This window comes from Suricata suricatta, chromosome 9 (genome assembly GCF_006229205.1).
Source record: "Suricata suricatta isolate VVHF042 chromosome 9, meerkat_22Aug2017_6uvM2_HiC, whole genome shotgun sequence".
Taxonomy (NCBI): domain Eukaryota; kingdom Metazoa; phylum Chordata; class Mammalia; order Carnivora; family Herpestidae; genus Suricata; species Suricata suricatta.
Window position 1 is genome coordinate 98,359,137 of NC_043708.1, and position 16,249 is coordinate 98,375,385.

At 41.3% G+C, this 16,249-nt stretch overlaps 1 protein-coding gene and 1 long non-coding RNA gene across 4 annotated transcripts in view; one reads left to right on the forward strand and one right to left on the reverse strand.

The window, feature by feature from the left end:
- LOC115302509 overlaps window positions 1-16,249 on the forward strand; it is a 47,905-nt gene that overhangs the window by 24,710 nt on the left and 6,946 nt on the right. The window contains exon 5 of one of the 3 annotated variants that reach the window (XR_003913505.1): window positions 10,908-11,013. The exons of the other annotated variants lie outside the window; for them this stretch is intronic. This is a non-coding gene — a long non-coding RNA (uncharacterized LOC115302509). Of the gene's footprint in view, window positions 1-10,907; window positions 11,014-16,249 lie in introns of those variants that run through there. 3 annotated transcript variants of the gene reach the window in all.
- RORA (RAR related orphan receptor A) overlaps window positions 1-16,249 on the reverse strand; it is a 92,471-nt gene that overhangs the window by 8,902 nt on the left and 67,320 nt on the right. Inside the window, exons 3-4 of the mRNA XM_029952427.1 lie at window positions 7,792-7,933; window positions 4,332-4,727 (exon numbers count right to left, since the gene is read on the reverse strand). Coding sequence (XP_029808287.1) covers window positions 4,332-4,727; window positions 7,792-7,933 — 538 coding nt within the window. The remainder of the gene's footprint in view (window positions 1-4,331; window positions 4,728-7,791; window positions 7,934-16,249) is intronic.

Below are 16,249 nucleotides of genomic sequence, written 5' to 3' on the forward strand. Positions count from 1 at the left end.
TGAAGGAGCAAATGATGGCATATGCAGGTGAGAAGCAGATGTGATAAAGTGATAGTATCAGAACAGAAACATGAGTAGGTAAGACCCAAATTCTCGAGAATCCTGAATATTAGGAATATGGGTTTGGATCTGCTTCACAAAAGGAGTCCACCGAATTCTCAAGAGGGGAGCTGACAAAACAAGCAGTTTATGACTGGTGGGTTCGAGGAGAGGCTGGAGGCCGGGGCGTCATCGAAAGGCTGCTGCAGTGCACAGTGAGAACTCAGAGCATGAAGTAGGTTGGTAATAAACATTATGGAAGGGAAGGACGATGAGGTATTTTAAGAGAACAGACAGGGTTCCATGAATATGAAACCGTACCCCAAAGCGATCCCCTTCCATGGTCTTAATTATATAACAGGAAAGGCCTTTAAAAGAATGGTGCTGAGTGAGCTTGGCAATCCCACTAAGAGCATCTGTTTGGAAATTTGTTAGTCCTTTTATCAAACAGAATCAGACTTGTTTGTGTGAAAACAGAGTGGGTTCACCTAAGTGAAGCTTGAAACCAGACTCTCCTTAGAGACTGAAGCACAATAAATCTTAACAGGTGTATTTGGCAACACACAGACACGAACACAACATAAAGAAATATCATGAAAATGAAACAAGCAGAAAGAAAAAAATTAAAGGGAAGAGGCAGTCACTGACCATAAGAGGGACAAGCCAATACATGATATATCTTAGAATCAACAAAGCTTATGGAGAGAAGAGGGGAATAGGAACATAAACAATGAGGAGCCAGAAATAAGAAAATAAAGTGTAAATAATCCACTGATTTTTGCAGATATGAAAAAAAAAGTGTTTGAAAGGAAGCCAAGAAATCCTATAAAGAATGGGAAGAGGCTCCCAGTTTTTCCTTCCAGATCATGCTTCTTTTCCAGTTAATATGGTCAGCATCTTGTTTCACTTCATCCTAAAAATTGTTCCTACCCTTCCCTGCCTATTTGAGCTCAAACAAGGAATGACGTAATGTACACATCGAGCCAGTAGAGGGCAGTGCCTGCATTCTCACCAACTGCCTTTGATTACAATTCACAGTTGAATTGGCACGTTTAAGATTTCAGACACTACTATTTTTAAATCTCCATTTCAGCAAAGGACAATATGGTCAGACTGAGTAAAAGTTAAGTTAGTGTGGTCTCTTAGAGAAACACTCCAGAAGGGTTAGGAAACCAGGTGGTTTCTGGTCTGAGTGCAGCAGGTAACCCACTTTGTGACGGGCCAATCCGTTCAGCTCTCAACCGCGATTGTACCTCAACACAGCCAAGGTCTAGGTACTTCAGATGGAAAATCCTGACTTCTCAGTCACAGATTTTCATGGTGGGAAGGAATTTTAGACATCACTTGGTCCAACTTCTCCTCAGTTTATAGATAATAACGCGATTAGTAACGATGGTGACAGTTGATGCTTATATAGCTCTCAGTACGTGCTAGACCCGTATAACATATACACGTATATTCTAAATATGCATATTTCCTTAATTTTCATAGCAACCCTAGGAGGAAGGTGCTGGTATTATTGCCCTTTTACTGATGATGAAATCAAAAGCGAAGTGGCTTTTCCAAGGCATCATAGTGGCAAGTGGCGAGTGATTCAAACACACATGATTTGACACCAGACTCTATGCTCTTAATCTTTATATTCTGCTGCGTGGAAACTACAGCAGAGGTTACAGGACTTATAATGGGTTATACTACCTATAGCAAAGCTAGGACCATAAACCATACAAGCTGACTTTTTGACTAGTGCTTTGTCCAGTAACTAGTTGTCACTTCTGCACAAGGCTTCAGTTATCAAGTATAGTGACATGTGCAGCTGGTTTTTTTCTGTTTGTTTGTTTTTTAAACGAGCCTAGGTTGTTTATCTGCAATGTGTGATTCAGGTACTAACTGTACATCAAGGGAAAAATTTTCCTAGCCAGAATGCAGATATATATTTCCACTAAAAGTAATGGACTATAGATAGTATTGTTGAAAGATAGAACTGAGGTTAAGATTTGTCAGTTTACAATGTATTCTCCAACTGTATAATCAGTTTCATCTATTTAAAATCTGATGACAAAATTCAGCCCACAATGAAGTCAAGAGTGTTAGTTAAAAAGACAGCAAAACTGGAATCACTGTATTGTACACCTAAAACTAAACAATGTTTTGTTTGTTGTATGTTAACTATACTGGAATTAAAAAAATATATAGCGGGACTTAAGGTCCCCAAGGAAATATCAGGGAATCCCAGGTAGCTTTGAAGAAGGAGCAGCAAAGTCTTTGGCCACTTTTATGCTCCCCTTAGCCCCTCAAACTACTTTGTACATGTAAATGGGAAAGAAAAACAGAACCCAATTATATTCTTTTCAGACAAATTCTTGTTTAGTTTGGGGATTGGGACTAATCCTAGTGATGAGTTAATTTTACTCATCCTGGGAAGGGCCACAGTACATGTGAAAAACCCTTACTTTAGGAGCATGGAGAACATGTGAGGCTACTGGGGTCCCACACTGCACGGGGAGGTGACAACTGTGGAAGAGGACAGGGACTTGTGGGGACAGGGAGAGCTGGCTTGGCCACTTCTGGCCTCACTGAGGTATTAGTGCACATTTAGCCCAAGTGCCATACTTAAGGGCAACACTCTGGCTAAGCCCGATGGATTTACTTCAGAGTTGACTGTTCGACCAGCAACAGGCCAGATTCACTACTATTTATGATAAGGTGGGAGCACACCGAGAGTGAGCCAGGTCATTTTTCATGATATCATGTCAGCTTTCAATCACACCCGTATTCATTTCTGAAAATTTCACTTTCATTACAGTCCTGCTTAACTCTCGGCCAGCCAAGATTTCACGACAAAAACGGAAGGTTTTTGTTCTAGTTCAAGAAAAAAATATCAAACCTACCTCTGCTCAGCTTGGCTTCTAGTTCAGAGGTTCCTCTGTTAATCAAAAGAGCTGCGATCCACCTTTAATGCTGTTCAGTGGTTAAAGACTGAGCTTAAAATGTCCCTGCTCTTGAGGATTTAAATTTAGATCCATAAAGAGGTGCTTGTGTAAAAACCGTAAAGAACATTCAATTTGTTCTATTTGGAGAAAGATTTTACTGGAAATATAAATTTCACTTAAAATGTTTTATGGGGTACAGAGGTGGAGAAACCATCTAAAGAACACAAGCGTCATTTCTGTGAACTAAGAATGTCTGTGCTCAAGTCAGAACCTGCTGGTTCTTTTCCATCTGAAGTCTCCATTCTCTCCTCGTGTTAACTTAGTCACCTCCACAGCAACGAATTGAAATATCCCAAAGGACTACAGCCTTGTGTGAAGAATCACAGGGAGGAGTACATCAAGTTCTAGAACTGAAAAGTTTCATATCAGAGTTTCTCTAATAATAGTGTTGTACCTAAAAATTGATCAAATATTCTAACAAGGGTTGTTAACACAACTTCCTTGAAATGGCAAGTCTTCCATTGTCTTTGTTATCAATATTTCTAGGTCACATTTCCCAAAGAGCAACAATGTCACACAGGAGTTAGGAAAGGACAAGTTTTGTTTTGTTTGGCATGGTGAATCTTCTTCTATGAAATCTATCAGTGTTGTCACCAATATCCACCACCAAACCACTCTGGCAAATAAAGACGTCAGTTTCCCTTTAACATTTATGGACTATATCAGGGTTGCAAAACCTAGATGCCAACAGGAGCTGGGCAGTGATACAAAGGAAAACACGTAGAAGTGTTATGGCCTAGCTGGGGCCAGTTGCCTATTGTCATTCACAAATGCCGGTCCAGTGTAATTAGATTTTCCCCCCTCTCAACAAGTAGCTAAAAATGTGAACGTCCAGGCAGAACTGTCTAAGTTTATAATTTTATCAAGTGATTCAAAAATCTTAAAACTCTGCACTGGTCAAAGAAACATGTGTATGGACTAGGTTCAGGGTGTCCGCTGCCATTTTTATGACTTTAGGTATAAAGCATTACCTGGACTATAACTAAAGAGAATAATGAACAAAATTAATGGAGCTGTTCCCTGAGTGTATAGTTTCTGTGGGACTTAAAGACTGCTTTAAATTCATGCTGTTCCATCTCTGCTACTGAGAGGTCAATGTCCTTCTTGGATATGCGATGGGAAGAAGGGCATAGTCAAAAGCAAGGGGCAGCGTGGAAATCTGAAGTGGGCCAAATGGTAAAGGTGAACTACTCTTCTAGTATCATTAAATAACGTAACTCATTACAGGAAAGTCCCACATACCCCATTCCCTTGTAAAGGCATGAGCAATGCATCACAGTGGAAACATTAGGCCATTACCTAATTCTGCCATGGACACAGTTGGGGAAGTCTCTCCATTGGTGAAAGAACAGTAGGGAAAGAAGCCTGATGCTGGTGTGTAGTCACAGATTGGTTCTGGTTTGATTCCATTGATATCAAGACCTGACTGGTCTGGGGAAGGCTGTATGTCCAGGTAGAAGCTGCTGACAGCAGAGTCTGCCTTGCTCCCCTCAGGGGTGTGCCCGTCAATGTAGTTGCTGAGGTCCTCGTGAAGCTCTGTCAGCCCATTGGCCGAGATGTTGTAGGTCGGAGTCAGCGGCTCAGCCTCTCCGGGCTGCTGTTGGTGGTCTCGCTGCTGCTGCTGCATCCGGTGTTTCTGTACTTCTGCGTACAAGCTGTCTCTCTGCTTTTTTGACATTCGGCCAAATTTTACAGCTGGAAGAAAAAAGCCAAACCGCGCCATATACAATATGTTTTTCTTTATTATTCTCTCCAGCATGCTTTAGGGGTTTCTTTTAAGTCTCAGACAATCTCCATCAAAAACCACATAACCGCAAAATGAGGATACGATTCAGAGGTGAAGACAGTCCCACCCCACAAGGGCCTGGTCCACACCCCAGAGGAGTGAAGTTTCAGAAGCAGACCTAGGACTGGTGGAAGGGCAATGACCGCGTAGGTGTTCCTGCTCTCACATGATCCCACGCTCCGTGGGAACCATGGATACGTGACTTAATGGGCTTGTTCATGTCCCCCCCTTGCAGCCTGCCCAGACCACCTCTTTCTCTTCCCAGGGTTCGTACCAGCGTATAGGGATGCAGACTCACAGAGGTACATGGAGGCCCACGCAGCCAAATCTCAACTTTCATTCACTTCCCGCATTCAATCATTTGCTCCTTTCTAATTCAATGGCCTGAATCTGGGGCTTTGCCGAGAGACCTAAACAGACTGGATGAGGCCTTTGCAATTCCTTGAATTATATTTCTGAGTCTATGTGACCTAAGAAGCCCCCTCTTATCCTCCTGGGTCATGGTGACCCCTGTGAAACCCTTTGGTCAACCTTTAAGTGACTTTCTGCTGTTGTCATTTAGCCTCCAGTAAAAAGAGTATCAGAATTTTGGGAAGAGCAAACACTGTGTAAGATCCCTGTTGGGCAAATTTGTGTTTGCAAGTTTCTCCTTATGATGTGTCCCCATATTTAAAGTAAGACAATGAGCACAGTAACTATCCAGTTCATTCGGAATCTTACGTGATCTCTCCTGAAACACCAGATAATTGATAAAAGGAACCCTATGATTCCCTGGTCTGAATGCTCCCACTAACCCATTTACTTGTCAGCCTGATTCTGTGTACGCAGATAAAGCCTCTGCTGGAGGGCCTAAGATCTACTAATTGGTTATGGTTACATTAATACCTGATTAGGTGGATGAACGCACCCACGTGACCACCATTATGATACTAGGAGTCTAGAAGCAGGAGGCAAGGTGGATGCAAATGAAGCTGGGAACCTGGGCCACCACCTACACAGGCTGGGGTATTCATTTTCTGCCAAGGAAGATATGCTGTTCCTTTACACATAGGAAACAAAGGAGTGGGATCTCGGGCACTTTCCAGTTTCCACGACTCAGGAACAAACTTGGGAGGGGCTGGTTAGTGATCAGGCTGTTCTGAGCTCTAGGTTCCAGGCCTGTCACTGTATAAGCCCCGACATTCACATCAAACCCACAACAATGTGTGTTGCCACCTACGTGCAAAATCTCCAAGAGGCATACTGAAGGAATACTTTTTTTTTTTAAAGAATACTCTAGAACACCCAGAGGGATTCATAACCATAGGTGCACACACAACTTGTGATCTTAACCTACAGGCTCACAAGAGAAATGCCCAACTTTGTTGGTTTAGAGCCATCAGAAGATGAAATCCCTGGAGCTGCCAATTATAAGAATTTCTGAGAATATACATTCTGTGACTTGCATCTTCTTATACCCCAAGACTTTATATTTTTGTTCCTCCACATTCTAAAAGGCCATCCTGTGCACCACTACTGAAGGACATCATAACTTACACCTGGGCAGGTCTACGGGCTTAAAGAACATCTAATTAAGGGGAAAGACAGGCTTTCAGAGTGCCTGCCCAGTGTTCCGAAGTCTCTCCCACAGGCTGTAGTTCCACTGAAAGAGATGCCTCCTTCAAGGGATCCCTTAAGAGAGCCAGCCAGCCAGTATAGTCATAAACCTATTTGCTATACTTTCTGCCCAGTTTCCCCATATAAGAATAACTGTCTTGAAATCTGGGGTTGATTATTTTGTTTTAATTTGAGGGATCTATTTATTTCTTAACATACTTTCTTTTAAGGAAAAAAAATTTTGTCTTTGAGTATAAAGCAGTATAAAACTGGTTTCATACATTCTGTGCGTATAAATATATGACTTTTTCTTTTGTTTTGAGACATATTTTAATTTGCTGTTTGATTTCTTATTTGGCCCATTGCTTATGCAGCAGTATGTTGTTTAATATTTACATATTAAATACTGAATATTTACATTGTAGATTTTCCAGCTTTGTTTATTGTTGATCTTTAGTTTTGTACCATTGTGGTTGGAAAATATACTTGGTATGATTTCAGTATTCTTAAATTTATAATATTTGTCATGTCTCTTTTTACATGACTTAACCAGGGGATTCTTGAAGAAACTTAAGGAAAATAAATTTTTCTTGGATGGAATGTTTTACATATATGTTTTAGAACCATGTATTCTAAAGTATGCTTTTAGTAAAAAATGTTCTTGTTGAAAAAAGAAATAATAACTTTAACTGAGGGCACTCTTAAAATAAAATAAAGCTTATCAGAGGGAGGCAGGAAGAGGGATGGGTTAAATAGACAATAGGTATCAAAGAGTGCACTTGTCATGATGAACACAAGGCGTTGTATGGAAATGTTGAATCACTGTACTGTACACCTGAAACTAATACAGCACTGTATGCTAATTACCCTGGAACTAAAATAAAAAACCTAATAAAAAACATTTAAAACGCAAATATATGACATTGGTATGTGATTCAAAATACCCAGTTAACAGAAAAGCTAATCCATTCCAACTGAACTGCCAATAAGCTTACTAGTGTAAAGCATGTGAATGATTAGTTCCGGCTTATGTTTCTTACTGGGGAAAATGCCTCTAAGACGCATATTTATTTTGGTGCTCAGATGACACTTATGTTCAATCAATTCATCAACCTGTAATGTCTTCAATGTCAAAACTCTGAAGGTGTTCTGACCACACATGCTTCTTTTCCATGCCACTCCCTTCCCCAGCTGACTGCAATGGATTACCGAGGGGGAAGTAACTGTTGTGGACCCCACAAAGCTACCAAAGGAGGTGGGGTGATGTAGGGGAAGGGAAGGGGCAGAGGGGACATATTCTGGCAGATCTGGGTCCAGGTGTCAGAAGACACTTTCACAAGCCCATGCTGCTATACAACTCAAATGACAAGTGCTCACCATCTCGAGACATCCCTACGGCAAGGCATTTCTGTAATCGACAGTGTTGGCAGCGGTTTCTACTGGTTCGATCAATCAAACAGTTCTTCTGACGAGGACAGGAATAGGTGGCATTGCTTTGCTGACTTCTCCTGAAAAAGCCCTGTGATTCGGTTATAAAATATAAAACAGGTTAGTGTCAGTTTGAGCCGTATGATACTAAAGGCAGTATACTCAGCACTGAGCAGCATTAATGTTTAATGGAGAATTAAAGCTGTAGCAGAATCATCCAGGAGACCATTAATGAAATTAAAGTCACTTCTTTTTCTTGGGTAAAACTGAGCCCCAGAGTTTAATCCTCTGTCCCTTACACATGTGAAACTTTAACTCCAGCAGATGGTTGCCTGTGTGAAAGGCATAGGATCGGGTCTTGTTCTTAGCTTCTGACGACCAAAACCATGTGCTTGAAGGATTGGTGCTTGATCAATTGGTATCCAGAGATAAGGAAAATGCTGCCTCAGTGGAACTCATGGTGGCTGCAATCCTGCTACGCTGGGTAATCTCTACTAGCCCACTTAACTCCACCACACTCCAGCCATCTTGCATTTTCTAAGACAATCTACTGCCCCAAGAACTTAAATGACATTTGGATGGATGATCTTGGTAGATCAATCAGAATGGGAATGCTCCTCAACCCCTGACAATTTGGAAATACCATATGTTTAGAGTTAGGGCCTTTATTTAGCAAATCCAATCTGATATTCATCAAGTTCTACTTATTTGTTAAGCACTGTTTTGGAAATGAGAGCGTATAACAAAGATGCCAAAGGAGGTACTGATCTCAAGCATTTCATTCATTCATTCATTCACTCATTCATTCATTTTTGCTAATTTCTTGAGCTGGATCCTCACGACATCATTAATTTTCAGTGTTTATCATTTTCCTAAAGCTGCACATTTTCCTTTTCATTATATTTCAGAAGTAAACCACATGTTTTGCTATGTAGTATTTTCATTACCATTCATTTGAAAACATGCTCTCATTTTTCAATCGATTTCTTCTTTAATACATTATTTAGAAGCATATTTCTTGATTTCTAAACATATGGGGAACTTGGTTGTCTTTTTCTTGTTGATTTATCTCTTAGTGATTTCACAAGTTGGGGAGGTACTGAAGAAAAGGAAGGTAACCAGAGTCAATTCTATGACACAGAGCCATGAAGGGTACAAAAGAGTATTACTATCCTCAAATCCTTAAGAATAAAGATACATGACCCCAATAATGGGGACTCTAGGGAAGAGGGGAGAGGTAAAATCCGGAAAAACTGACAAGGGTACTTTCTCATCACAAGATTTTTCTGCAGAAAATTTGGCAGTTGAATAAAAATCCTTAAAAACGTCTATTTATTAAATCAGTAATGATCTTTTAGGGAATATATTTTAAAGGACTATTAAGGATAGTATAAAGAACTTATCCACGAGGATGTTCATCACACATGATATCTATAAAAATAATTTAGAAAGATGCTGAATGTCCAACATTAGTAAATTGGAAGAATAACCGGATATCCATACATTCAGAAGCCATTAAATATGGTATTTCAGGAATACAATTATTGACATAAAAAGAATATAAAAATAAACATTTTTCAGTTTATCTGCACTTTTTGAATTTTCTACAATATGTAGGTAGAAAGGTATGTGAACTACTTGGGAAGTGCAACCTAGTACACATGTTGTTTCTTTTGTGACAAGTGAGTGACTTTGGAGTAAGTCCATGGATTTGACCTTAGTTCCCACTTCTTTGTTTTGGAAGTCAGCCTGGAATGGGAGGGGGTAGGGCACTGACCTGTATCACCTGCTCTTGGCTCTCTGCCAAACCACTCACTACCCTAAACATGGGCAAGGCTGGGGGTCCAGGGCCTCAGACCGTCTGTCTGATGTGCTTTAAATCTCCCTTATGTCAAGTCTGGCCTCTTTTGTGAAGCAATCTCTCTTTTCTCAAAAAAAAAAAAAAAATCTGTGAGTTTTTCATTTGTTTTGTGTATTTTTTTCCTCTGCAAAAAGGAAGTGAGAAGAAGTAAAGCTTTCTTTGGGGCTTAATGGAGAGAATTCAGGAAAATATAAATGGTAAAACAGGCAGATAATCCTTAGAAAGAGATACCAAGAGGTCACCTAGCTAGGTATTCAATGTGTCAGAGATACATAATCTCTGCCAAAGCTGAAAGGTGTCTATTTCTTTCTTGAAACTCTACCACCATTCAGACCCTCCATGTCTGTGCTCTCTACAGGTGCCTAGGATCAGGAATTACTTGCTTTTCCTTCAGTTGAAGCTGAATTTTGTTGCTTTACAGTTATCCTGCACCATTTTGTTCTATGGTCATCGCATATGGAGAGTGTCTGAGTGATCTCCTTTGTTTCTGGGAAGCAGTACTTGTGGATGGTCACCCTATGTCCCAATTCCTCGCCCATAAATCAAATCACAGTATCTGTCACCTTTCTTTCCCACCTTAAGTATTTCTTTTCAGAATCCTTTCAGGTTTCTCCACTTCCTTCAAAAATATGAAATCCAGAACTACATACAGCTCTTGAATCATGGCTGGGCCATTAACAAAAAAAGAATGCTACTTTTTACTTTCTAGTTATTAAACTCAAATTAATATCAACCATCACTAGTAAGTTCCAGAATGCTTGCATAGAAGCCATCAATTTGTTCTGCTACCAGGGAATGCTCAGAGAGGATGGTGATGGTGCTGATGGTGGTGATGATGATCATGATGACGACAGAGGGATTTTAATGAATATTTGTATTAACCATATATTTTTATTCCATACTTTTTATGCTTTGACATCTTGGGGACTTGTGACCAGGAGAGATTACATTCCCAGGGCTAGCTAATTCCTAGACATCTTAAACAACTTGCCTGGGAATGCACTTTCCACAGGCAAACCAACCAATCCAGAGCCCATATACCCAACTACCTCCTCTACAAGGCTCTCCCACTCCGGGCCACGACTGCCCTGCCCAAATTACCCCCGGACCAGGTACCAGACAGCTAGGGCAATGAGAGCTGGCTAAAATTATGAAAAGTAGCCAATCTTAAACATGCTTACATGGCCCGCCCACTCCTTTCTAGGAGAAATCACAACAAGGTTCTTGCCCACATTTTCCACTTCCGCCCTCTACCTGTGGCTGATCCTAGGACTTCCCACTGTGGTCCCCCTGCATGCCATGCTGCGCCTCCTTTTCCTGGGAGCTGTGAGTATAAAACCTTCATAACAGTTTTGTGTCTGTGTGTCTCATCTACCTGATCAGAAAATATTGTTTTTTAAAATTTTTAATGTTTATTTATTTTTGAGAGACAGAGATAGACAAAGTAGGAGCACGGGAGGGGTACAGAGAGAGGGAGACACAGAATCCGAAGCAGGCTCCAGGCTTTGAGAGGCCAGCACAGAGCCTGATGTGGGGCTCGAACTCACGAGCCATGAGATCATGACTTGAGCCGATGCTGGACACTTAACCAACCCAGGTGCCCCTAAGGTATTGTTTTAACAATATGTGGATGACATCATTTATTATTACAAGGGCAGTATGCGGAAGGCATCGTCATTTCCTTGGTTTTAGGTACCATGACTTGCTCGGAGCTCCACCACTAGCATGGGGTAAAGTCCGGAGATAAATGTGTGTGGCTTAATTCCAGAACTCACACTTTCATCCTTTTTTATTTTTCTGCTTCCCTTGCATGTCAAAAGGATTTCAACTTGGTTGTTCTCATAGAGGACAACCATTAAATTAGGCAAAGAAACAGATATGAATAAAGCAGCAAGACTGATCTACTCTGAAATTGCTGTTTTCCTTCAGGTTAGCCCCTTTAGCAGACTAAAGGGTGCTGCCCAGGCATTTTACAGAATTCCCTTCCATAGCCACCTCCTGATGTGTGTTACAGTCATGTGAGAAAACCAGTCTCATGATCTCACGATTTTCCCTCATTTCTGACCAGAGGATTATGTCTCCTTTTTATTCACCTTACTTATTTCTAAAATACTTTGGCTTATTTGGAAAACAAGCAAAGCAAACAACAGCAAACTCACTTCAAAGACACCGAGCCATTAAAGACATCTGAGTAATTATGCCAGAAATTGCAAGGCAAATCCATGAAACCTTCCACATGTGCTCTTAGCAATGGCACTGAGACTGGAACTAATGTCTGGCTTCCAAGCTATCGACTTGGAAAAGAACTATACTTTTTCAGGTGTCTCAGCTTTGAAGGGATCAGGGAAGGCAGGCAAGCCAACAGACGCACCTTGCTCTTCACACCATTCACTCTTCATTGAGTCGGTTGAGCAAGTGCCTGCTGAAAGTTCTAGGAGTGTTTAAGAGCCAGAGTACACATCTTCCTCTTGGACTAAGACGACAGAGTCATGCCCACAAGAAGAGCTACCACATACCAGACGGGATGGGTCAAGTAGGGTTATAAAATGAGAGCCATGAAGGGAGAGAGAGGGTAAGCCTGTATGACTCAGATGAACACTGAACTCTGCATTTCAGACAAAATGAGGGCTTGGTTTTCTCCTTTCCTTCTATTTTCTTTCTTTCTTTCTTTCTTTCTTTCTTTCTTTCTTTCTTTCTTTCTTTCTTTCTTTCTTTCTTTCCTTCCTTCCTTCTTTCCTTTTTTCCTTCCTTCCTTTCCTTTCCTTTCCTTTGCTTTCCTTTGCTTTCCTTTCCTTCCTTCCTTCCTTCCTTCCTTTCTTCCTTCCTTCCTTCCTTCCTTCCTTCCCCTCTTCTCTCTCTCTCTCTCCCACCCTCCCTCTTTCTCTCTTTCTTTCTTTTTCATCCCAGCATTCCTTAGGGTTTCTCATAGGCTTATGGATTTGGGAAGTTAAACTGAAAAACATTTAAAGCTGATGAACACATAAGGAAGAGGAGGACTGGAAGAATAAGAAGGATGAGGAAGAAAGGGAGAAGTCGAAATATGCTCATAAATCTAAAAGTAGGATCTTACTGACTGGGGAGTAATCCTGTAGAGGGTCCAAGTGAGAAGTGAGTGAGCTGAGGCACAAGTTCTAGGGGTTGGGGAATTTGAGGCCACACAGAGAGTGTGAATAGGACAAGCCAGTGCATGGAGCTTTGGGTGGTACCGAAAAGGTTATGTGTAAAGAAGAGAGAGCGTTCTGAAGCTATGAGTTAGCTAGAAAAGATATTAAGTTCATAATTTTGGAGTTTTATTGCCAAAATATGAGCTCATGAATTACTTCATTGGTTTTCTTAAAAGAAGACATTTTTATGGATGTCCGAACACACGGAGATGTGTATGAACATGGTGGGCTTGAGCCGAGAACTTGAGGGTAGAACTTGGTGTGACTGTGGCACACGATCACCACCTAGTGGCAGCATACCAGCATGCAGTTACTGCAAATAGTAAATTAGAGTAATACAAACAGGCCTTTAGAAACTGGAAGGAAGCTGTGAGATTATCTATCAGGTTCAAAAGTTCTCAGCAGATGGTGCCTCAGAACACCCATGAAGCATTTAAAAAATACACCTGACATTTATTGAACCAGAACGTTCGGGGATATAGTCCTGAACACACATAAAGTTTGAACAATATGAAAGTGCCATTTTTGCAGGTAAAAAACCCTAAGAGATCACTTTTATATGATAAATATTTTAACAAAGGTTCCTGAAGACTCTACTGCCTTTCCCTTGTTAAGAACCACAGATCTACTCTAGGTTTTGTATTCTGTCGGTAACAAAATGAAGCTCAGAATGATTAGTGACGGGTTTCAGCTTGTCTCATGCCTGAGGAAGCATTACTACGAAGACTCAAACTCCAGTGGCCTACTTTTAAGCACAGCACCCTCTCACTTAAGTATCTCTCAAGTGTTGGGCTAACAAAAGTGACGCCACACAGTTCTGATTTCCACATACACACTAACCATCCGCATCAACTTCCACAGCCTCAAAGACAGCCCTCCAATGTTTCTTCCCTCATTCTACCTAGCCTTTCCAAGTGCCTTTCAGGGGCGCCTGGGTGGCTCGGTCGGTTAAGCGTCCGACTTCAGCTCAGGTCATGATCTCATGGTTTGTATGTTCGAGCCCGGTATCAGGCTCTGTGCTGACAGCTCAGAGCCTGGAGTCTGCTTCAGATTCTGTGTCTCCTTCTCTCTCTGCCCCTTCCCTGCTCATGCTCTGTCTCTCTGTATATCAAAACTAAATAAAATTAAAAAAAAAAACCATGAAGTGCCTTTCATTGAGTTTTATTTCCCATTTCTGCTTGCATCCTCTGGGAAATTCTATTGCCTAACTTTTGACTCTACACTACAGAATTGTTCATCAGTCCTACGAGTTTGGAGCTCCCCAGGGCTGGGACTGAGGCCATGGTGTATGGGAGAAGTTTCACAGCAGGTTTTAAGAGCCAAGTGTTAAAATTTCAGGAATTTTGTGAACCAATATGTGAAACATAACCATTATTAAAAATTAACTTATTATTATTTTGCTATTATCCACGCTCTTGAGGTTATTTACATCAATTACATCCAGATGGCGTAGCTACTACATAATAATGGTGTGCTACTGTGCATATCTTCCCTGCTCTGCGTTCAGTGAGATGTCATGTTGGGAGGCCTGAAATTGACCATGTGCTGGGAGTATTTATACCATGGAAACTGGCAAAAGCTATGAATGAGGCCTTGATTTATTGTTCTGCTTGTTGTCTAGATTTAAAAAGTGATCAAGAAAAACAGTGATGTGGGTTAAAGTTAAAAGTATGTAATGTCTCTGGGGCACCTGGGTAGCTCAGTCAGTTAAATGTCTGACTTCAGCTCAGGTCATGATCTTGCAGTCTGTGAGTTCGAGCCCCACATCAGGCTCTGTGCTGACAGCTCAGAGCCTGGAGCTCACTTCAGATTCTGTGTCACTTTCTCTCTCCAACCCTTCCCCACACACACTCTGCCTCTCTCTCAAAAATAAACATTAAAATAAATAAATAATAAAAAAGAATGTAATATCTGTAGCTACTACATTGTGAATAGCACAATGAATGTGAGGAAATATTCTAGTATTTAAAAACTATTATCTGATTTAGGAAAGAGGTTGCTCACGTCATCACTGATGAATGAGTGAAGTTCCAAAACATGTTTCCCTTATTTCACTTTCCTCTTATTCATTAATGTAAATGAAAGTATCAACATTCATGTTGGCACTACAGTCTTTCATCAACTGCAACCATAGCTACGGATGCAGGCGTTCAGCAAAAATCACTGAGGGCATTTAGCGACAACCATTTGTCTCTATGAAGTTTATAGTGAAGAATATTGTAGATTTTACTGTTTGTAAATTGTGTGACATATTATTCATGAGGCACACAGTGAAGTTTGGTTCATACAGATAGATACAGTTTTCCAATGAGTCAGTTGTTAAAAACTGACCAGCAAGTGAGTGGCCTGAGGCCAGTCCTTCCCTAGATTCCCATCAGACTATCTGAATGAATCTTCCCTACTTTGGATGGGCCTTTCCCCAAAGCGGTAGCTTGGCCTTCTAGAGCCCTATCACCCCCGACCCTGTACACACACACACACACACACACACACGCGCGCGCGCGTACACACACACACACACACACGCACACACACACACACACACACACACACACTCTATCTCCAGAAATTTCAGCTGAATGGTTTTGTCTTCATTCCAGAACAGAACATAACCCAACCCACCGCCCATTTCCTAGCTTTGTCTCCGTCGGTGTTTGCTTGCTCAGCCACGGGACCAACTTCATCGCAGTTACTCAAGGGAGGATGATTAGCTTCATTACATCCCTGCCTCTTTCCCTCTCACACCCATGCAGTCACTGTAGTGGGCTGTTTCTTGCCACTTTCACTTTCATATTTCTCAAATCCATCTACTTCTCTCCATCTTTACTGCAATTTTTTCAATGCTCCATATCTATAATCTCCCGAATTGGTTATTATACAGCCTCCCAAATGGACTTCTTGCTTCCCTTCACACTCTCTCCATCTCATTGGAGATCTTTTCTAAGACATAAACCTGACCAGGCCATTTCTCTGCTTATTAGCCCTCAATAGCCTCTACTAATGACCAGGCCATGACCACCTGTCCAGACAACTCTCTCCAACATTCACTCCACTTCTCAAAGTCATACTCCGGCCAAGGCTAAACTACTGTGTTCACAGTTCCTCAAAGGACAGCCATCCCCAGAGCCCCCTACTTCACCTCCACTTCCCAGAATTCACTGGGAAATCTCTTCAGAATTCACTGACATAATCACTTTCTCTGACTCAGCCTTCCAAGACTGGCAGAGGGGCCCCTCCCACGTGCACGCGTAGAGCCAGGTCTCCCTCACTGACCACCTTGTTTCTTTCCAGTAGTTAACCCTGTACTTTGAAAAGTCAACAGATACTTGTTGAATGAATGACCAATGGGGAAAAAAAGATGGTACTGATTAAAACTTGTGGT